The sequence below is a fragment of the Phytophthora sojae genome (genome assembly GCF_000149755.1).
Source record: "Phytophthora sojae unplaced genomic scaffold PHYSOscaffold_7, whole genome shotgun sequence".
Taxonomy (NCBI): domain Eukaryota; phylum Oomycota; class Peronosporomycetes; order Peronosporales; family Peronosporaceae; genus Phytophthora; species Phytophthora sojae.
In genome coordinates, this window is record NW_009258121.1 from 2,263,970 (window position 1) to 2,286,183 (window position 22,214).

Genomic DNA, 22,214 nt, shown 5'->3' on the forward strand with positions numbered 1-22,214 from the left:
AGCAGCAAGACGTGCGGGATGTAGGCGCCGTGCGGGACGGCGGGTCGTACTGCGGCTGGTCCTCGCGGGGTGGCGGCCGTCGAGGCCAGCAGCAGCGGGCTGAGGAGGGCGAGGAGGTGGTGGAGGTGGCGGCCAGCACCAGCAAGACGTGCGGGATGTCGGTGCCGTGCGGGACGGCGGGTCGTACTGCGGCTGGTCCTCGGGCGGGGTGGCGGCCGTCGAGGCCAGCAGCAGCAGCAGCAGGCTGAGGAGGACGAGGAGGTGGTGGAGGTGGAGGCCAACAGCGGGGTCGACGACATGAGAGGGATGCCGACGGCGGACAGGTACTGTGACACAAATTATTGCATGTGCCCTGTAAAACGTCGTAAAAAAGTAATTACACTAAAGTAGCTCAATGGAGGAGCTCCCGAAAGGGTGGTTGTGGGTTCGATTCCCACGTTTAGTATCCTATTGCTGGCCCGGGGCACTGGGTTCCTGATGTGTGGTAGAGGCAACAATAACTCAATAATCGTAATTATGTTTGCGCTTATATTCGGCTGTATTATTTAATTGTTTGCACGCGCATAACAGTTATCTACGCTTGCAGGTCTTCGTCGTCGTACAGAAGCTTCGTAAATTACGGGTGTACATGTAAGATTGTCTGCTTTTTGCTACTTACTGACTCACTACTTCTAGTACGTCTTGCGTGTAGCCAGGGGCAGGATCGCGAATTGCGGGAGTCTAGAGCAGACGCTGGTGGTGCTCGATCTTCGCATTGAGATCGCCTGAGCGATGAAGCGCGCGTAAGCGCTGGAGGACAGCGCCGGAGCCACGTGATGTGATGTCACGCTCCGCAAGAAAACGCAAGATGGCTTCTTCCGCGCGCTTGCCCAAGTCCAGGACGCGGTCGAGTCCAGCACGAAGCCGTCCTCCAAGAAGAGCTTCATGAAGGCTACCAGCAGCTTCGCATCGGACTTCTGCTGCTTGGAGACTGCCGCCTGCCACATCCGCGGCTCCTGCGCGTACCACGCGAACCACGTTGCGTGAAGGTGAGTGGCTGACGACCGGCGCTGCTTCTTCTTTGGCTTGCTCACCTCTGTGTTTGTGCTGTCGGGCTTATTTAGCTTGGCTGTAGCTTGTGCAGGATCACCGTGTAGCTTGGCCTCCAGCGCGTCCATGCGTGCGTCTTGGCGTTGCGAGTGCTCGATAAAGTGGTTAATGACAGTGGCTTGGTGTCGAATGATCTTCTGGGCTTCGGTATCTTCTATCGGTTTGCTGGGCTGGGTTGGTGGTTGCTCTGTGGTGCTGGCTTTCTTGTTGCAGTTTGCGGCGCGGACGCTAAGTGAGTCAACCAGGCGAGGAGGCCGGCGATGAAGCTGCCGCTGTGGACAACGCAAGCTTCGATACGCTTGATCGCAGCAGCTTCTGGATTGAGCTCCTTCAGTACCGGGTAGTGTCGAAGCACACAAGCGGTAAGTACATCCAGGACGGGCTGATTGACATTGTACCTTGCCGTCTCCAGGTCTTGACAGGCCGCGAACAGAAGTCGCTGAGCCGCGTCGATCTTCGTCCGTGTCTGAGAGTCGAACGCCTTGAGCTGCTGGATTGATACCTTCGCCTCCGCATCCCGACCGCTGAGTATCTTGCTGATCTTGTGGTCTTGCTCACTCGTATTGAAGATGTAGTTAAATCCCTTGTTGGTTGTCGTCATGTTCGAGGCGCCGCAGTCGAAGATCCAGCGAGCCGTCTAGCTTCCGGAGGCGTTTGCGTGCTGAGCCCCGCCCCGCCGAAACGAGTGCGATGTCAGGGCCGCGACAACGCCGGCAGGTTTGGAAATGCGGTCGAGGACGCGGTTGACGTGGGTGTAGATGGTCGGGGTCGTGTCCAAGCCCGCGGACGTCGGCGCGGCAAGTCCAAGTGTCGTTATCGGGTGGTCCAGCATCTCCAAAAGCGGCACGTCTGGCGACAGTTCTACGGCAACCTGACTTGGCTGCTCGGGGAAGTTGTCGATGACATCGGGTGGCAGTGCTGTCTGCGTGATGATTGCCAGGGCCATGGCCAGCAGCGGGCAGGTGGCGAAATCGGGGTCCGGGAACAGCGAGAGGCCCTGCTCTTCGGAAGTCTTCATGCGTATAAAGCGAACGAAGAGCATCTCACCAGCGTCTATCGACACGTTCTGCTTGCGTAGAAGCGCGAGGTCGGAAGCGCGGCCAAACAGGTACCACAACAGGCAGAGTAAGGCAGCGTCTTGGTAGTCACTTGAGCAACTTGCATTAACATACAAATACACAAGCATTCTTTTCAGATCGCGCTTTGAGCACGGTGGAGCCTTTGTTATAAAGCCACCACCATCTCTCTTCATGCAAAAGTTGTCAAGCGTTTTCCCCATTTTAAGCAACCGTGCCTCAAGTGCAGCACGATGCTGTGGGAACTGTTCGAGTAGCCAAAGTTTAGCTTGCAGGTAGTATTGCATCGAGGTGTTTCGAGCCAACGGTTTGCCTTTTTTGCCCTCGGTAAATGCAAGATACATACCAAACTTATCCATTACGGATACGAAACATTTACCACTATCGTCAATATTCATCACTTACATCCTCAGACTTCAGAAACTTCTGAAACGTGGGTACGGCAGTTGCCTTTGCTCGTTTGGTGTTACCAGGCTCTAGTTCCTCTAACCCCATGCCTCTTGTCGGAAAGAAGCAAAATATGCAAGTGATACGTTGTTGACTTATAGTTTGAATGGCGATACACATATTTTTCAGAGTGCTCCGACCCGATACGTCGGAACTGCTGGCTTACAGGACTCCCCTACCCCTATCAATTTCTATTGGCTCTTGTGGCTGGTACATCTACAACGATTGGACAATTATTCTCAAACTACATGTGATAGGCTGTAAGTACATACAAACGTGTAGTACAGTCGGATAACCAGCCATATTCAACCATTTCTTCCAGCTGAACGCCTTCGAAAGGATGTTTCGGCGGCGATGAAGCTGTCGTCCTTTACTCGCAAGAAGCTGTCACAAGAACGAGATGGGACTGCGGAGGACGAGCTCGTCGTGGTGCTGACGCGATGGTTCCAAGTGCAGCTGCATCACTCGGAGCTTCAATTCCTACCGCACGTCCTGCAAGAAACTCAACGCCGCGTCGCCCTTCACGGATCGCATGGTCCACAGCATGAATCAGTCGCTATACGGCGCTCCGTGAGCGAGAGAAGGCTTCAACTTCAAAACTGCATGCACGTTCGCGTGGTTATCCTCCCAAACGTCTAAAATATTTCTACACGATAGTTTTCATATGCTCGGGAAGGAAACATGCCTTTTACAGGGACTCGAAAATGACACGGTGCATGCTGCGGACCATGGTATCCGAGAAGCAGGCGAGCCCCTGGCGGATTTCCTGTAGAACGTGAGGCGGAATGTCCATCTCTGTGTGGTGAAGCTTCACGCGGAAGAAGCGCGTGAGCACCACCACTCGCTCGAACTCGTCGTCCTCCGCTTCCTCCTCCTCCTCAGGGTCTTGCTGGTATGGGAAGCCTCCGTTACCGTACAGAGGGTGTCTGGTGCGTGTCTTTCTCTTCCGGTTCGGCGGCTTCTTGCAGAAATGCTCCGTGAACTTCATCGCCGCATTGATATCCATGCGAATGCGTTCATCCGGGACGTAAGGGTACATGTCGTCCAGATCCACCGAGTCGGTCGACACGAGCGCGTAGGACGCGCTCCCCTCGTTGTCATCATCCACATCAGGCTCGACCAGCTGGAAAAACTTGACGATGTTCTTCTCCACTTTGACGCCGTGGGCCATCGTGCTCACCAGCCGATGGTTCGAGAACGAGTTGCTTGCCGTGCTGTCGTCGTCCTCCCTCACTGTGATATCCCCGAGCATCTCGGAGATGCTGATCTCCATATTCCTAAAGAAAAACTGCAGCGCCTCGAACACCTGGCGCACGGATCTCGCGCCATGGAACGGCGTGTTGTCCATTTTCTCGGCGTAAAAGTGTCCTTCCTCCGACTCAAACTTGTTCTCCTGGCACCAGTGCGAGATCTGCGGGAGGAACTTGGACCTCTCGGTGATAAAGTCGTCCGCCTGCTTGAGCTTCATCTCGCGGATGTCCACGAGCGCCGCTCTGCGCTGCTTCAGGTCCCCTGTGAGGTGGATGAACGTCTCGATGGGGCTCTCGGACCGCTTCATCAGGTACTCGGCCGACAAGATGGCGTGGGCGTTCCTCAGCAGCATGTCCTGCTTCCTGGACTCGGCCCGGAGTCTGTCGTTGTCTTGGGCCTTGGCGATCAGCCGCTCCTTCTCCATGAAGAACGCGTCGGGGATGCCGCTGGCTCTGCGCAGCTGGAGCACCTGCTGCTTGAGTTGCACGAGCTCGGCCTCCAGCATTGCCTTCTTCTCCTTGCGCACAATATACGTGGGCTTCTTGTCCCTCCTCTTCCTCTTGGGCTGGTCCCCGTCCTGCATGTCCTCCTCCCTCACGGGCTTGGCGGGCCTGCCGGGCCTCTTCTTCTTGATGATAGGACTGGAGTTGAGCTCCTGCAGCTCCTGCAGCTCCTGCCGCTTCCTCCCGCGTCCCAGGGGCGGCGTCTGGTCCTCGGACGTGCTGCCGGACTCCTCCCGGCCTCTCGGACCTCCTTCATAGCTGCCGCGGGGCCGCGCGGACTGGATGAGCGACAGCAGGTTGTCCGCGGCGGCCGCCCTGTCCTGATTCGCTCTGGGAGGCGGCGGCTGATGAAGCGGCGCAGGACGCAGCACGTCGTCCTGGGGGAAGGCGGGGCGCAGGAAAGACGGACCTGGCGCCGGCGCGAAGGGCGGCGGGCGACGCTGCGAGCTGCCGCCACCGAAGGCGCGGCGCTCGTAGAGAACCATGCTGGGGCACGACCGGTGGCTGCTTCTTGAGCAGCGATGAGATTGGGGATAATTCCGCATTAGGTGACCTATACTACTGAGAAGAGGTTTGTTATAATGGACAGACTACTAATTATCTAGTTGCGGAATTGACAAATGGGTTACGAAACGTGTGCCCATAATCGGCCCACCGGCTCTATTATTTTTACCGCGCGCATGTCCATGGCGTTCGTCTACCGGTACATACCGTGGCTGACGACCTCGGAGAACTTTTAACTCGAGTCTCATGGACGCTCGCCGCAATGCTGGCACACTTGAGGTCTCTTCGTCATGCCATGAGACTCTCGTACCGGTAGATGATTGAGCCAAACTCGTGTTGACGGGACGCTGATGCATTCCCGTCAATAGCACTGCAATCTGCGGAGGTTGCATCCAGAATCTTGGGGCTGTGATACCAGTACAAATACAGAACTCTGCCTGAATACCGAACGCCTGATATATATAAGGGCTCCAGGTTTATAAAGTGATCTCAGCGTTACCAGAGAAACGGCTGTACTGAATTAGTTTATCTTAGACGGGATTTGACGCTTGCTTAGTTAATCAAACCCGAGTAAAACAGTGCTGAGTTGTTTCAGCGCTGACCTTCGACCAAGCGTGTTCACACCACATCAGTGCGGTTAGTAGCTCTACTTTGTACTACTCCTAGAGGGCTTAGCGGGTAGTCCACAAATGTGAAAGTGGAATCGTAAATACAGAGAAGATCGCACAGACAATCAATAGGGCGCGAATTTTCAAACTGCACAGCTTAGTACTTTTAGCCAAACAAAGGTATCCTGGATTTTTACATCAGTACCTTTGCCCATCTCCGTTCGTCCTGTTGTTGGACCTTGAGGTATTATTTATATGAGGTTATGTATTGTATACCCGTTCGGTATTGAGGCAGATTTCTGTACCCCCTGCGTCCGTCTCAGCGAGAGCGTGCGCTGCATCCCGCGCACGAGCTCCTTGCCCCAGCGGCCGATTTCGTGCCGAGTCTCCTCCAGGCAGTCGTAGGACACTTGCAGCCTCGAGTGGTGCAGCTTGATGAGCGACCAGAGCGTGACCTTGACCACCAGTTCGTTGTCTTCGCCAACTCTCCCATGGTGCTGCTCAGGCATCCCGAAAAATAATATTACCCGAAAATATAACAGTATTTTCGGATACAATACTTTATTTAGGGCATCGCCGTTTGTTTTATCCGAAATTTATGTAGCCGAGTTCTAAAATTCGGTATTTTACTTCTGCTCATCCTGCTCCAACCATTAGTTGTGGTCAAACATCGCGCTCTACCAGCGTAACTTTGCCGTTAGCCCTCACTTTCAAACAAGCACCACCCAGCACGCGCATCACGACTCGACGTTAGCACCATGACCGACAATCTCCTCGCTGGCCCCGCTCCGAGGCCTACCTTCTCGCCCAGACAGATTGCTGCCTTCTACTTCAAGCCCTGCCTGGACGAGGAGGGAGAGACGACGGGCTACTATGCCTGCAAGACCTGCGCTAAGCGCCGCAAGCACGCGCCCAAGTCAGGCTACAGCAACTTGGTGTCGCACGTGCGGGCGGCGCACCCCAACTACGAGAGCGACATGCGCGACGCAAGTGTCGCTGCGACGGGAACCCTACTGCCGTGGGTCACCCAGAAGGCCTCGAACCGCTACGCGTGGCTGCGCTGGGTCGTCACGGGCAATCTACCGCTGTCTTTTTGCGAGTCCAAGGAAACGCGACAGTACGTATTTTCATATCTATTTTGGTGATATACATGTGTGCTAATGCCGTATGTATGTAGATACACGAAGCTAAATCCCATCTCCGTGGAGACGCTGACCGCCATCATGGAGGCCGTGACCAAAGCCGTGGAGACGATGATCGGCGACGCCATGCCCGAGCGTTTTGGTCTGGTCCTTGATGGGTGGACCCACGGCACGGAGCACTACATGGCAGTGTATGGCTGCTTTGATACGGCGACAGGCCCCCAGTACCCGCTGCTGTCGTTAGCGCCCGTCATGGATGAACCTGACGACCAGCTAAGCGCTGACGGCCATCTGACGGCGATTAAAAGGTTCCTACCCTTTTTTGGTAAGTCTGTCTCCGGATGTCTATTCCTGGTTGGTGACAACTGCGGAGTAAACAAGCGGCTGGCGAACCTACTCGGTGTGCCGCTAATCGGCTGTGCCAGCCACCGCCTGAACTTGGCGGTGCGAGACTACTTGGAGCCCCACGACAGCATCCTCGAAGAGGTCCAGCAGCTTATGCGTAAGTTGCGGACTTTAAAGCAAGCAGCCAAGTTGCGGTAAGTACTCTCTTTGCTGTTTTATTTTGTTTTTGTATTGGTACTAAATTGGTCTTTGTTTTTGGGTTTTGTTCGAAATTAGTGCCAAGACCCCATTGGCTGCTGTCCTCAGACAAGACACGCGCTGGTCGTCGACCTTTTCAATGCTCAGCGCTATTTTCGGCTCCGTCCGTTCATTTCGGCGGACGACGAGGAGCTCGCGGACTTCCTTCCGTCACGCTCAGTCCACCGCAAGCTGGAGACTTTGCTGGCAAGCCTCCGGGATGTCGAGTCCGTGTCCAAGCACCTGCAGGGCGACGGCCTTACGCTGCTGGGCGCTCGTGTCCCTTCGACGAGCTCCTCAAGAGCCACCCCTCGTTCGCGAAGTATCTCGGTAAGGATCATCGCTCACTCTGCGTCTGATGGTATTTCTACTTAACTACTGCGTTTTATATGTTTTTATTTATGCATAGCTACCGACACGGATATAGTCCACTCCGCCGTCTTCATGCAGGCGGTCGTCAAGGTGCTGGACGACCAGGCGGCCCTGCTGACGGACGACGAAGTCGCTGCGCTAGAGCCGTTCAAGCGCACGCAGGCTCATGTGGAAGGCGTGGACTGCACGCCGGCGGACAAGTAAGGGTTCGCTGTGCGTGCGCTCAAGCGACGCAAGGTAGCTGCTGCGCCGGCCACGTACGAGCTGCTTAATGACGTTTTGGAGAATATAACGATCCGAGAGGACGACGACAACGGGGACGACAATGTCACGCAGCTGAGACTGGTTACCTCGACGGGGTCAGCACCCGAGGCGCCGCCGCTGGAGACCAACTCGCTGCAGCTCAACGAGTTCCACGAGGCGACGAGCTCCGGCGGCCCGCACGGCGCTGCGACCAGCGAGTTCTGCATCATCATGGCGGACTTCGTGGATGAGGACGAGCTGTACCCGTACAATTCGCAGGAGCCGATGCGCAAGGACGTAACAGCGGCGCTGCTGCTCACGCGTCTGCCGAGGGAGAGGCGGTGGCGCTCATGGCGCAGCACAGCGCGCGCAATACTGAAGAGTCTCTCAACCATGTTTGAGGTAGGAGGAATTGAGGACATGATCATCTCAACATTCGCAATCTGAACGAGTGCAGCGTCGAACACAGCTCGAACACTGACGGCACCTCGGAAATGCGATACAGCGAACCTCAGCGCGCAGTAGGCGCCTCTGGACGTCTCGAACCGCTCTTCTTCACAGTATTGTCGTCCCGGCTCGAGCCCGCGACTTCGGCGTAGTAGGAACTCGTGCGTCAGCTGCCGTTTGTCGTGTTTCATGGCCACCAGCTCGCGATGCCGCTTTTTGCGGTCCAGCCCGAGCTTTATAAACGTATTAATGGGGCTGATGTCGTGTTGCTGCTGCACGTAGCCTGACATCAATCCCTGTACGTCGGCCAGCGTCGACTGTCGGGATTGCACGGCGTCGCGTAGAATCACGTTCATCACGGGCGCCTGCGTGTGCTTCTTGACGTGCAGCGCATTCGACACGATCGCCTGCGACTTGAAACTCTCCAGTTGGCCCTGTAACTGCTCGATTTGTGCCAACAGCTCCATCTTCTGCTCCTTGCGCAGCATATGAGTAGGTTTGCGCTCCTTGCGCTGCGGCTTGGCAGCGTCTTTGGGCTCCGCTGTGCGCTTGCCGTTGCGTTGCGCCCGTGGTCTCTTCGCCGTTGGTTTCGCGTCGTCACTGCTGCTTTCGTCGCCGCTGGTGCTCGTGGCGCTATGGAGCTATCTGGCGTCCGCCGTGACTTGCATCGCTTGCGGATACGCTGCTGTTGCCTGTGGAGTCATTATTCTGGTCTCGGGCGGTCCCCACACTACTGCGGTGGGATTGTTCATCGCCGTGACGTCGAAGTTGCTGCCCGGCAGAGGCCGTCGACGAGGCAAAGCCGTCAAGCTGTAGCTGGTTTCGCGCGATGGGAAGCCGCGGGCGTCGCGTGTCATGCCGTAGGGTGAACGCATCTTGCTTACTGCCGCCGAAGTGAGGAAGTGAAGCGAAGCGAGGAGCGCACTTAGCCGTGTGACGCGCTGAACGCTGCGACGAACTTGGACTTGAGACCGAAAGTCGTGCATGGAAGGGGCGGCGCTTGCCAGCATCAATCAAGGCTGCAGGAAGCTCGAGGGGCTCTCGACGATAGCCCTTCTGCATCGTGAGCCCGAGACTGTAGACCTATGTCTACCTGTAGGCCTGTGCGCATTGGAGGTATCCTCACCGAAATGAAATTCAAACCGCTAGTTCTCGTGTATTAGGCAAGAAGTGACCATTACCTTGAACTTACAGTACCGGCGCGTCTACATGAACCAGTAAACCAAGCATTTTTGTCGAGCAACGTCCGACTTTCGTGGTCATCACGATACCGGTATATGTCCGCATAGGACTTCATTGATCACCACCAAGCTTGAGCATCATGGGCCACTCGACTATTGTGCGGTGGTATCGGGACCCGATACGGGTCGACACGGTCGAAGCTGCATCCCCGATGCTTCACAGTGACAAAACAGTTGGTGAGCAGTCTCGCCAGTAGAACGCAAGCCCATTGAAGGCCCAGCCGCTGGTGCGCAGCGTGTCCCATTCAGCTTGCGATTCCGGGTCCCGCCCGCCTCGAGCTTGTCGCCCGCCATCTCCTGTCGAGTCCGTTCGACCGGCACCGCTGTACGGCATTCGAGAATCGACTACAAGTACATCTATGCGGGTGGACACCAGTGGTGCCACCACCGCCACGCCCCAGGCCCTCACCACTGGCTAGCCAGCCTTTATCAGCTCCACATGATCGCCGCATCTCTTCTTCATCAGCAACTCTTGTCCGCGTAATCGCGTTTTACTCTGAGAGCGGCCATCCTCCTCAATCACAATTTTATACTTCATAAAGGGGTGCTAATTAGTAAAACCCACCTATTTTGTTCCTCTGCAATCCCCCAAGCTACCATCCGCGTCCAACACACATCACCGTCGTCATCATTCGCCTTTTACCCACCACTTGGCTCTACCTCGCTGATGCGAGTTTAAGCGACTCACTGCGCTGCGCTCCGCCACCAGAATACTCTGCCTATATATAATACGAGCGCGCGAATGGATCCGCTCACAAGCTCCTTCATCGTGCAGCAACCGCTTGCCAAACACCAGCAGCATCAACTCCAGCAGCAGCCACAGGACGCGCTCATGGTCGTGGACAACCGCCAGCTGCAGGTCTGGAGCGGCTTCAACGGTTGGCCACAACCGCTGCAGGACCCTCACCACCACGGCGCTGCAGCCACGTTGATGGGGCTCACAGCGGGCAATGGTGCACTTGCAGAGGAGGCACCATCAGCGACCCATTCGCCCGCGTCTTCGGCTTCGACCTCGACACCGCCACCTCACAAACAGGACGAGCCTCAGAAGCAGAAGAAGAAGCGCGTCTTTAAGAAGCGCAAGGCGACGCACACGATCCGGAAGGAGCAGAAGGCGGCGCTGGAGCAGGAGATCGCGGAGCTTCAGGCGCGACTCGAGGAGATCAAGTTCCAGGCGCTCGTGCAGCAGGGCAAAGCGGCCAAGTCCTACCATGACAGAGCCGTGGAGAACGCGGTGCTGAGGGAGTCGATCCAGGAGTCGCATCTCGTCATGGCGCAAGTGCGCGCGCTGCTGTCGGGCCACACGCAGCACCACCTGAGCGGCGTGCGGCCGATGGAGACCAAGATCTGTCTGAGCGCCGACAGAGCGGAACGGAGAGCAGTGCTGCATGCGCTGCGTGGAGCGAAACTGCGTGAGGCCAAGCGCTTCTTGAACGCTCGGAGCAGTGAGGTGAACCCGAACACACCATACTTCCAAGAAGAGAGGTACGAGACGGCGGACGGGGACTTTTGCGTCGCTCGCTTCGAGATCACGCCGCTGCGGGGCGTGAGAGGAGGCGTCCGCGCAGTGTTTGATGCCGTGTTGCAGGCGGCGTTCAATGCCGAGATCATCATATCGGAGACGTCGGGCAACATCACCGTGCGTGAGGACGACGACCTCAACGACGACGACAGTGTCTCCCAGATGCGACTGGTGTCTCGGACGAACGGAGGAATGCTGCTGGAGAACAACCTTGTACATTTCACCGAGTATTCGCGCGGAGAGGAGAAGGAGCACGCCGTCACGACGACGGACTTTGTCGACGAAGACGCTCTGTATCCCTACAGACCGCTCGAGCGAGTTCGTCGGGATCTTACTGCTGCTATGCTATTGACGTCGTATGAGAGCGAGGGTGATCCCGCAGTGCTGATCACGCGCTGGTCTTGTGCTAGAATCTGCCACACAGACCTCAACATCTCTCGCGAGGCGCTGCTGGATCTGCGGGAGAGCTCCATTCGGTCCCAAGGCATCTTCCTCAACTGCGTGCGGGAGACACTTGGGCTCCCAGTGAGTGCAACCTAGAGCAAGATGTTGTCCCTGTCATTGCATTCTCCGCGTGGCATGTTGCACTTTCATACGTGCCGCGCAATCCGATTTCGTGATTACAGGCACAAAAGATCACTCAGTAACTTTACTAAACATTGCACCACGTATAGTTTTCCAGAAACGATATCGTCATTTTCTGGTAAGTATCCAATACACCTGTATATTTGGATATCCGCTAAATTTGAATCGTCCCACTTTTCTGAAACAGTAAAATTATCGATTACATTACTTCTCATACACAAATCGTCATTCGCAGTTCATCACTGTCGGGCTCAGGTGGCACCACGCACTCGTCCATCTTGACCCCACCTAGCTGATCGGATACCCAACACCAGCATGAATATACCTCTGTTCACCCCACGAGGGAACTCCAGCATCCTCGACCCTATGAACGCAGTGCAGTCCACCATGACCATCCACGGCAGTCAACCGATTTCGTCCCGAACACGCTCCGGCGACCTGCAGACTCATGCAGCCTCGGTTATCAGGGCACCATCCAGTACCAAGCCCGACCAGAGCGAAGACAGCGACGCGCCGGGGCCGGTGAAGAAGAAACGCGTGTACAAGAAACGCAAGGCCACGCACACGGTGCGCAAGGAGGAGAAGCGGGCGCTGGAGGTGCAGATCCAAGCTCTGCAGGCCAAGCTCGAGGCGTTGAAGCTGCAGGCCCTCGTGCAGCGCGGTGACGAAGACGCCACGCTCAACAGGAAGATGGCGCACAATGCGGCGCTGCGAGACGCGGTGCAAGGTCAGTATTTGATGCTGACGCACACGAAAGGGATGATGCTGGGCTGCGCGCTGCGGCACTCGTACCAGGTGCGTCCGACGGAGATGTTCATCCGTCTGACGGCAGATCGGGACGAGAGACACCAGACACTGAAGGCGCTGAGAGAGCCCAAGTTGTACTACGCACGGAGGTTTATAATGGAGCGGAGCCGGGGGATGCACCCCACGACCGAGTATTTCCATGAAGAGAGGTACGAGACTCCGGAAGGAGATTTCTGCAACGTACGCTTTGATAGAGTACCGCTGCGAGGTGTGAGAGGGGGGATTCGTACGGTTCTGGATGCGCTGAAGAACGCTGCGTTCAACGCGGAGATCATCATTTCGGAGACATCGGGAAACCTTACTATCCGTGAAGACGACGATCTTACCGAAGAAGATTTCTCTCAGCTACGGTTAGTGACCCAGACGAGTCGTGGCATCCTTGTGGAGAACAATTTGGTCCATTTTGCGGATTTCTCGCGTACTGATGGAGAAGACAGCTACGCGGTAACAGCGGCAGACTTTGTGGACGAAGACGAAAGATTCCCGTACCGCCCTCATGAGCGCGTCAGGCGTGACGCTACTGCCGCGATTTTAGTGATGTCTCATGCAGATACGAAGACGAACAAGGCGGTTGACATGGATGGGTATAGTGATCATACGGCTTCTGAGGAGGAGGGAGAACCCGTGGTTGTGATCACACGCTGGGCGTTCACAAGGATATGCCGCACCGAGCTGAACGTTCCGATCGAAGTACTCCGTGAAATGCGCGACTTATCGGGTCGAGTGTCGGAGACGATACTGAATTGCGTACGCGAGACCGTGGGGCTGGCAAAATAGGAGACTAAGTAGTTTTGAGTTGCATCGTGCTGAGAAAATATTGACTAGAAGCGCAAGTTTACCCCAACTTTTTTTTTCTCTTTCTTTTTTTTCACTCGAACGATGGCAATGTTGCGAGTGTGTGGTGGAGACGACACCAACCAACGCTCTACAGTACATGGTGATGAAAAAAGTAATTTTGTTCAAGCCAGCAGCCAGGCAAATCTTTGAGCCCTTCTGCGAGCACCCCTCGCCCGCCTCATCCGGCGATTACGCTGAACCTTAGTCACTCTCGTTTGTGCGGCCCAGAACGCATCGCATTTTGCTGTCGTCGTCTACCAGCGACTAACTCGTACCGTAGTGAGGTTTCCGCGTCACGATGAGTTCCTCGTTTTGCACTTCAGCCCAAAGCGCCGCCCTCACCTCGCTGCTAGGTGAAGGTTGGGCACTCCCTAACGACACAGAAGACCAATCGACGATTTCGTGGGAACCTTTGGATGAATTCCAAGCGCTTGTTGACGCGGTGAGAGCGAGTGGGTCGGATGCGGTACGAATCGAGGAAGATCCCTTTGACGCTGCACTGCACGCATTACCAGCGAAGAAGAAACGAAAGTGCACCAACACTGTGAGGAAGGAGGAGAAAACAGCGCTAGAAGCGGAGATCAGAGCCTTGGAGGCCCAACTGGACGCACTTCGGTTCACGGAAATGGTCCAGCGCGGCGAAGTTGATCCCTCGTTCCACTCCAAGAAAGCTCAAAACTCGCTGTTGTGGAGTATCATTCAGGACCATCACTTGGTCTTTCTTTACTCTGCAATTCCCCCAAGAGGATTTGCCTTCACCACCCACCGACCACCCGTTAGCTGTGTGCACTAGCACCTGAGCGGTGGGCTCGACCCTCCTTCTGTGTGTGACTCGACCGGCGCCTCCACCTGGTGGACCGCGTCAGCGCCGCCCCCCGGACCCAGGGGACGGGGTAAGGCACGAGCCGACTCCTCTGCGATTGAGAAGTCGCCGGAATCGGAACCAGGGCGCACAGCGGGACCGCCTGTGACGACACCATCGGACGCGCTCGTACGTCTTCGGGAGCCAGCCTTCCGGTGCCTCTCCCCAAGACTAGCGCTGCGCCTCGAACGTACGCAGCCGCGCTTACGTCTTCGGCAATTGCGGCCGAGCGTTCCAGTGAGGGGCTGCCAACCATTCGCCAGCTCAAGCCGGACCTACCGCCCGCTGTGCTCGCGAAGCTCGCCACTACGCTAGAGAAAGACTGGACGACCCCAAGACCGCCTCAGCTATCGGAGGAGTTAAAGAGCCTTCAGGCGGCGGCACTGAAGGCGTCGCGTGTGCACTCTGACTCTATGCTGAGGGAGCGGACGCCCGTGGAGACGCAGGCGTTAATGGCCTATTTCCGGGGCGATCTAGACCTCAGACACCCTCCATTGTTTCTGAAGGCGACAATGCCCGTCCTCCAGCGAGCCATGGTTGAACAATTTCATGAGACTCACGTGGAGGCTACGTTGACAGCGGATATTCCCCCACATGTGCCTCTGCGCAAGGGCATGCCCCACCTGGCGCTCTTCGAGGAGTTATTCAACTCAAACAAAAACGTAAGGCATGGCAAAGAGATGATCGATCGCATGCTGAAGGATGTCAAAATGCTGTTTTTTGACGGCAACCATACGCTGAAGTTCGTATTCCACTCGCGCCGGACGGCCGAGTTCTACAACGGGGTTTCGCTGCGTCTACAACGGGTAGTCATCGACCTGGAGGACTCCAGCGGGCTGGAAGATGGGGTGTATAACTCGGCTCAGCTCCGACGTTTTTATTCGATTAGGATTCTAAACGCGGCGGCGGAACTTGGCATTGCCACGATGGTAAGTGCATTCTCCCAGCTAGCGGGTGTCCCAGTGCTTGACGCAGAACGGTCGCGCGCGGACGCTACAACGGTGATTGATAACCGCTACTTCGTAGTCCGTTTCGCCCAAGAGCAGTGTCCAGCCGCATTGCAAGGAGTGACGCAAGTTACTATCGGAGCAACGCAGGTAGTACTTCACCACTTCCTGGTTCAACAACGGCTCCCGTGTGGCCGCTGCTACAGCCCCAAGCATACAACCGGGTACTGTCGCGTCAAAGCGGAACATCTCATGGATGCTAGGGATCGTGGATACAGGATCTTCCAGGGACATGTGGCCCCATTCCAGGTAGGGGCGGCGCGACCTTATTGCCACACGGATGAAGACAGTTTCAACACGTTTTGGGCGACGATGGCGAAGGAGATGGAGCTGACAGCGGCAACGTTACAGCGCAATACCCAGCCAGACGCTGTCGCACCCGAGAAAGGGACCAAACCCAGTCCACAACGGGAAACCCGCAGGGCAGGCACCACCGCAGTGCAGACCCAAGCGATGACTGAAACCAGGACGGACGGGGACTTCATCATTGTGCGACGGAAGGGATCCAAGAAGAAGTCACCAGCGGAGGAGGAGCTGACCTCACCAGCCGTTTCGGTCGATAACAAGAAGGGAGCGACACCCGAGCGAAGCGGCCATACCCCCGCAGCGCATCTTGGTCCCCAAGCCCGCCAAGAAAAAAACCGCGTCTTCACCGGGAGGACAAGGACACCAAACGTCCTTCAAACTTTTCCAGCAAGCCCGAGAATACGGCCAATATCAGGCGCTGATGGACGATGACAGCAAGTCCGAGTCGGATGTTGCCTCGGTCGCCAATGGTGACACTGGAGACGAAGATCAGGACATGGGACCAGACGACGCTGGTTATGCGTTCCCGGACGAGGAGGTCCTTACGGACCAGGATGTGGTGATGGTCGCGGAGGAAGGCGAGGAGCATGCTTTGACCGAAAAGACGACTCCACCGGACACGTCTGCAGCCGAGCAACAGCGGAGTGCACAGCGCGCCAGTCGCCGCCAGCGAGCCGTGGCAGATGCAGTAGAACGCACGGAGTACGTTGAGCTGGCTGCCTCACGTATCTCCTCGGTAAGGTCTTCTTCAGAGGCTCAAAGGGTTTCTCCAGCTCCTGCTCAGACGGCCTCCCCAGTATCGAGCTATCTTGGTTCATCGGCCCCATCCCAAAGTCCACCTCCTGCGCCTACACCAGGCTCGGAGGCTCCTTACTCTATCGTATCCAGCGCATCGGATTTGCCTTCGGACGAGCTTGCTCAGCGGGTGCCTGGGGGAAAGGAAAGCCAAGCGTCCGATGCGAGCCAGGCGTCGGACACCAGTGTTGTCTACGAGAAAACCGTTCCCCCCCCCGCACAAACCCAACACAGGTCAATTACTGGCTGTCCTGGTTTCAAGGCAGGGAGGTCAACGTTCCTGCTAACGGGCAGTGTGCGATTCTTGCTCTATACGCGACGGTATCGAACCAAGAGCATGGCAGTTTACCACTTACCCCGGAAGTAATTGCTGACGCCAACTTTCACAAGCGGGCGATCTATGCGCTGATGGTGGAAAACTTGCAGGCTGACTGCAAGTTGGGGATCCTGGACCCTTTTACGGAACTCGACCGCCTGAACCCGGGCTGCGAGCACCCCAAGACTAAGGAAGCGGCGATCGCGATTGTGTGCACCTATCTTCTTCATGAACGTCTCCGGTCGGTCGATACCCGAGTTCCCAGCACGAACTGGGTCAACCCTCATGTGCTGAGGACCTATGCTCAGTACCTCCGACAGCCATTGATGGTCATGGACGTCGATGTCCACGGTGACGGACATGTACAAATCTACACTTACCAGGAATATGAATTGGAGACACCGGGCAGCTCTGAACCTCTGATCCACGAGACAGGGAGCTACACGGCGCTGGAAGATCACGACGCTACGGCATATCTGCGCATGTGTCGGAGGCTTCATGTCCTCCCCATGATCTTGCTGCTCCGGACGCACGAAAGTCATTTCTATGGAGTTCATCATGGAGAGCTCTTCCTGAAATGGCAAGCGGAAGGCGATCCCAGCTTTGCGGCCGAGGTCGCGCATCCATTTGAGTGGCGTGACGGCGTCCTCACCAGGCCTGCTGACGTGGTGGTGAGGAACATTGGGGAGAAAAGCCGGACGCAGGTCGGGTTTGAAGTGCAAGTCGGAGGGATCCCGCTAGATTTGCTCAACGATACCGAAGATACCAATGCTCACCTTCAACGCAGCCTCACTATGCGGCAGCGCTTGGATGTCGTCCATCTCCGCATGTGTTGGCCGATTTTGGATGACTGCGAGTATCAGGTGGACGAGATGGAAGTCTTGATGCATGAAGCGGAACGCAGGATTTTCGCCGCTGCGGGCATGGACGACTACGCAATCGGCAAGAGGATTCCCGGGATGGCCGTCGGTGCTGAGATGCCTCCACGGCAGCGTTCTCAACCGAGAGGTCAGATCCACGCAGGCGTCTATCAGGCCTTGCTAAACGCACAAAGTCCTGACGAACTGACCCCAGCGCTGCGGATAAAGCTCCAGACTGCCCACCATGACAACACGACGGCTATTAGTAGGTGGTACTCCGAGGTGTATGAGAGATTTTCACTTCCTGCGCCAGGTCAGGAGGTCCCGTCGATGGAGCACTTCATGCTGCACCACGGTGACAATGTCGAGGCGCTTCGAGACCTGTTCGCGTTTGTACCTTTCCCGGAGTTGGCGGCCAAGTCGGTTCCGCAGGGCCGGCTCGAAGCTTACCGAACGCAGATGGAAGCTCTGGGAAGGCTGAGCCAAGATGAAGATCGCCCGGCTGACCTCCGCAAGCTGAGCCAACAGTGGCTAGAAAATGCAAATGGGCCTGACCTCGGGAACAATTTTAAGATGGCCGCGGCTGATAGTGGGTGGGCATCCCTCAGTAAATGGCTGGCGGATAAATACCTTCGGGGACAACCGCGGTCGATGCCGGACTCGATATGGACCACCCTACACGTGTTCCCACACGTTGTGCGGCAGTGGGGAGCTACGCCAATGGGGAGAGCGCCTCTCGGTTCCTTAGCGCACTGGTACGCAGTGGATCCTCTGGTGGAGCAATGTTGTATGGGCATTGGATAAGGAAACTGGGGAGCAGTGATCAAGCTCCACACAGGCCTGAATTGGGATGAGCTGACGGACACATCGAAGTTCCGTGCTGCTCTTCCAAGCCGCAAATAAAGGCACAATGTGCCACAACACCTCTGATGCAATTTCCATGCGGTATCAGAGGGCCCCGCTTCGAGAGGGGCGAGGCATGGATACGCTAGAGGGGGCCAGCGCTGGGCCGCGGGCTATTTCGCGACAGCACAGTCTCGACAGCGTCAAGTAAGACAACGGCGTCTGGGCGACTTCTTTCCTATCGTCACAGGCGTCGCGAAGGCCAAGCAAACGCGGAACCGGTTCAGAGCGGACCGCCGAAAGCGGCTCATGCAACTCCGAGAAGAAGAGAGGGTGGTCATGGACGCGCTGAGCGTTCGATCCACAGGACTGCATCCTACAGACCAAACGTTTGGCTGCGTTACGCAAATTGTGAATGGTTTTGGAGCTCGGGCCTCCGACCGGGACGCCTGGTTCCGCAGTCTCAGAACGCAAAGTGATCATGGCAGGAATGGAGTTATTCTCCTCCAGGAAACGCACGTGGAAGGGCCAGAAGTAGAGAAGTTCACGGACTTATTTGCCTCTGGTTGGGGTTTCCGCACCGGTCCTCAGTGCCCCACCAGGTCCTTCTGGTCGCCAGCACTAGGAAAAAAAGCTGGTGTCGCGATCTTGGTAGACCCTTACGGGGAGTTCAAGGACGTGACACCATGCCTAGAGGATCAGTGGAGCCAGCATTTCATGGCGGTCAGAGGACACCTAAATGGTCGCCCGCTGGTCGTCATCAACGTGTACGCGCCTCACCAGATCCCCCAACGCGAGCGATTCTTCCGTCGTTTAGTAACCATAGAACTTCCGAGTGACGCGCTTGTTGCAGTGGGTGGCGATTTCAACTGTACGCTGGACGAGGAGGCTGACCGAAGCTACACTACGCGTGCGGGGGCGCATGATTCTATTGCTCTCAGAAATCTGCTCGTGACATGGGGCGTCATCGATCCGGTAGCAGCTGTCAGACCCAAGCAATGGCGGCCGGATCAACTTCGCCGCCACCATACCGAGACGCACACCTATCACTATCCGGTGGCTGGTCATGGGGACGCTTCATCCCGTCTTGACCGCTGGTACGTCAACAGACTGCTACGTGCATGGGTCGTCGGCTGGGAAGTCGTCGCCCCTGCGGTCTCAGCCGATCACCACGCTGCCAAGTTGCATTTACAGCAGCCGGACGACCCAGTCCGGGTACGCAAGGCGGCAACCGTACACCCCCCCTCCTCGTTTTGCTGAAGACTTAGTCAAACAACATACGCAGGGACTGCTCCAACAGTTCCTGGAGCGCGTGTCGGCTGACGGAGTCGAGGCTGGGGAGATGGCCAAGTGGTGGGACGAACTCAAGCTCCGAATCGTAACGGACACTCTTAAGATAACCCGCCAACGGAGGCGTACCAGGCGCAACACTTACCGCCAAAAGCTCCGCCGACTTCGTAACCAGCAAGCCCGCATCCGTGAGTGTGATGATGGCCAACCAGTAACGATGGAGACCGTTACAGATGCACTAGACGCGCTGACGCTCGAGGATATCCACGGCTCGACCCCGGCGGCCCGGCTCCGAAGTGACATTGCTGACTGCCAGCGAGCGAGGGCATCCTTACATCAGCGCCGCCACTTTGCTGCAGCAACTCATTGGGAAGGGAAAACTACTCGGGACTTCTTCAGACGCATCTCCAGCAAGTTCACGGACAATACCATACACTGCCTCGACCCAACCCCCGGTTCGCCGGTACGAGGGGTGCACGATAAGGCGGACATCCTTGCTGATGCCTGGACCCCCATACTGCAGCAACACGTGACGAACGCGGCATCGCAAGATGCAGTCGCCGGATGGATTGAGGACGTCGCGGAACCGACGAATGAACAAGTTGCTGTAGTGAAGGAGATATCGACAGCGGAGATCGAGGCGGCAATCGCGGCCTGCAAAGAGGGGAAGGCGTCTGGCCCTGATCGTCTCTGCAATAGCTGGTACCGTTCCTACGCTGATCAACTGGTACCGATCCTGTCAGTGATGCTCAACAAGTGGTACGTGGCAGGTGTTCCCTGAGTCCTTTCTGGAGGCGGATATATTCTGCCTCAAGAAGTCAGGGGATCTGCATAATCCTTTAAACTACCGGCCGATCGCGCTCCTGAATACGGACTACAAGATATTTTCCAGGATCCTAGCGACAAGAGTGCGAGAGACGTTGGACGACCGAGTGCATCCTCACCAGAATGGCTTCGTCCCGGGGCGGACGATCCACGAGACCTTACACATCTTTGAAGCCTCTCAGCAGACTGTGTCTGTAGATTCTGCTCAAGACGGAGCGCTGGTCATGCTGCTAGATTTCATGAAGGCCTACGACTCGTTATCCAGAGACTTCCTCTTGAAGGCACTCCAGCGCCACGGGTACCCGGAGCAGTTCATCCAGGCGGTTGGGGCTCTGCATGCTGGTACGACTGCTACGTTTTTGGCTAATGGTTTTAAGTCTCACAGAGTCGAGGTGACGAGCGGCATCAGGCAAGGGTGCCCCCTTGCACCGTTACTGTTCATTTTGGCGCTCGAGGCCTTGTACCAGGAGCTCGATAGGCGTCCCGAGTTACAAGGGGTCAAGCTCACGTCGGAAGGTGGCGAGGTGGAGATCAAAGTGGCCGGCTATGTTGACGACACGGCTGTCTACCTTTCATCTGTATCTCAAGTGGCGGCGCTCTTGAGGGTCACCACAGAATTTGGGGCAGCATCTGGGCTTCTCCTTAACCACAAGAAAACGATGGTGATTGCACTACGGCCGGACGGTCCCGCAGGGGACGCCTGCCTGCCACCTCCCCTGCGGTTCCAGGAGCCTGCGCACCAAGGACGCTATCTCGGTATCTTTGTTGAAAGCACGAGGGACCCCGAGAGGACATGGAGCATGGCAGAGCGACAATTAACCACCAGATTGTATATGGCCAGTCAGAAAACAACAACCGTCGACCAACGCAGCTTGATCGCTTCAGCGGTCATTATTCCCAAGCTGCTATACATCGGCCAGCATGCCTGGCCTACAACTGGCACGGTTAATCGGCTGACGACAAAGATCAAGAATGACGTGTGGCACGGCGTTTTTACCTCAGAAGTACAAGGGGCGAAGGCTTGGTTGGATGCGGATCTCGCAGCCTTGCCCCGGACCCAAGGGGGTCTGGCTGTGCCCGATCTGCGTGTGGAACTGATGGCGATGGCTGCAGTCACAGTCTCAAAGTGGACGGTCCTCGGATCTAATGTCGATCATATCGTCGGCGACATCTTAGTGTGTAAGGAGCTGATACCTGGTGCCCGTGCTCCGGCCACCTTCGTGACCCCAAATGCAAGAGTCCCACTGGTAGGCGGCATCCGCCGTCGTTCATCTATGTGGTCAACTGGGAAGGCCATCGTTTCCACGGCAGGTGGCGCTGCTGACCTTCCCGCTCGGGCACCGATGGTTTCAGCCTTGTACCAGTTGACCCGACATTTCGGATGTGTCGATCTTCAATGGAACGGCGCAAGGCTAGTCGCCGACGGGGCAGCTTTACGGTCGACTACCTGCCGTCTTTCCTCTTGGCTGAAGCTGCCGTCCATGGCCAACAGTGTCTGGAGTGGCTTCCCTACGCTTCAGTGGTGGATCTTCAGCTGATCGATGGCCGAACAGGCGCTATCGCCAACCGGACATGCTTTCGAAGCTTGCTTACGTACGGTGACCGGCTCCGTGATATCATTCACTGGAGATGTCATGGAGCTGGACTTATCACATTCACCCTGCTATTCCCCCGCAGAAGACGTACATCGGCAATTCGCAAGAGGGTGGAGGCCCTCGTTCTACTATTGGTCACGAATTACCCCCGCCTATTTTATCGAGGTGGCTTCGGCTCGGAGCTACGGATTGAAGCAGCACCAGCGGACCACCCGGTGCTCGGGAGCATGACTTCCAGTTCGCCACCATCTGTACAGCT

The 22,214-nt window shown here is 56.5% G+C and overlaps 8 protein-coding genes across 8 annotated transcripts; 6 read left to right on the plus strand and 2 right to left on the minus strand.

Annotated features, from left to right (window-relative positions):
- Window positions 1-1,988: 1,988 nt before the first annotated feature.
- Window positions 1,989-2,234, plus strand: PHYSODRAFT_517245 (hypothetical protein; the record flags this gene model as incomplete). Its single annotated transcript, XM_009534199.1, has 1 exon — window positions 1,989-2,234. One exon carries the CDS (start codon window positions 1,989-1,991, stop codon window positions 2,232-2,234), a length of 246 nt encoding a protein of 81 aa, XP_009532494.1.
- Window positions 2,235-3,300: 1,066 nt separating this feature from the next.
- Window positions 3,301-4,851, minus strand: PHYSODRAFT_246855 (hypothetical protein; the record flags this gene model as incomplete). Its single annotated transcript, XM_009534200.1, has 1 exon — window positions 3,301-4,851. One exon carries the CDS (start codon window positions 4,849-4,851, stop codon window positions 3,301-3,303), a length of 1,551 nt encoding a protein of 516 aa, XP_009532495.1.
- A 1,385-nt stretch (window positions 4,852-6,236) lies between these two features.
- PHYSODRAFT_441074 (hypothetical protein) lies at window positions 6,237-6,422 on the plus strand (the record flags this gene model as incomplete). Its single annotated transcript, XM_009534201.1, has 1 exon — window positions 6,237-6,422. A coding segment is annotated over one exon (186 nt), but the record flags the coding sequence as incomplete, so codon positions are not given.
- A 1,819-nt stretch (window positions 6,423-8,241) lies between these two features.
- On the minus strand, window positions 8,242-9,326 carry PHYSODRAFT_336622 (hypothetical protein; the record flags this gene model as incomplete). The annotated part of the gene is made up of 3 exons (XM_009534202.1): window positions 8,242-8,260; window positions 8,328-8,905; window positions 8,946-9,326. The coding sequence occupies 3 exons, from the start codon at window positions 9,324-9,326 to the stop codon at window positions 8,242-8,244; spliced, it is 978 nt and encodes a 325-aa protein (XP_009532497.1).
- A 1,110-nt stretch (window positions 9,327-10,436) lies between these two features.
- PHYSODRAFT_516273 (hypothetical protein) lies at window positions 10,437-11,567 on the plus strand (the record flags this gene model as incomplete). The annotated part of the gene is made up of 2 exons (XM_009534203.1): window positions 10,437-11,240; window positions 11,280-11,567. The coding sequence occupies 2 exons, from the start codon at window positions 10,437-10,439 to the stop codon at window positions 11,565-11,567; spliced, it is 1,092 nt and encodes a 363-aa protein (XP_009532498.1).
- A 432-nt stretch (window positions 11,568-11,999) lies between these two features.
- PHYSODRAFT_246809 (hypothetical protein) lies at window positions 12,000-13,196 on the plus strand (the record flags this gene model as incomplete). Its single annotated transcript, XM_009534204.1, has 1 exon — window positions 12,000-13,196. The coding sequence occupies one exon, from the start codon at window positions 12,000-12,002 to the stop codon at window positions 13,194-13,196; it is 1,197 nt and encodes a 398-aa protein (XP_009532499.1).
- A 1,290-nt stretch (window positions 13,197-14,486) lies between these two features.
- Window positions 14,487-16,805, plus strand: PHYSODRAFT_376796 (hypothetical protein; the record flags this gene model as incomplete). Its single annotated transcript, XM_009534205.1, has 3 exons — window positions 14,487-15,074; window positions 16,144-16,311; window positions 16,413-16,805. Coding segments are annotated over 3 exons (1,149 nt in total), but the record flags the coding sequence as incomplete, so codon positions are not given.
- Window positions 16,806-18,584: 1,779 nt separating this feature from the next.
- On the plus strand, window positions 18,585-18,806 carry PHYSODRAFT_516582 (hypothetical protein; the record flags this gene model as incomplete). The annotated part of the gene is made up of 1 exon (XM_009534206.1): window positions 18,585-18,806. A coding segment is annotated over one exon (222 nt), but the record flags the coding sequence as incomplete, so codon positions are not given.
- Between the last annotated feature and the right edge of the window lie 3,408 nt (window positions 18,807-22,214).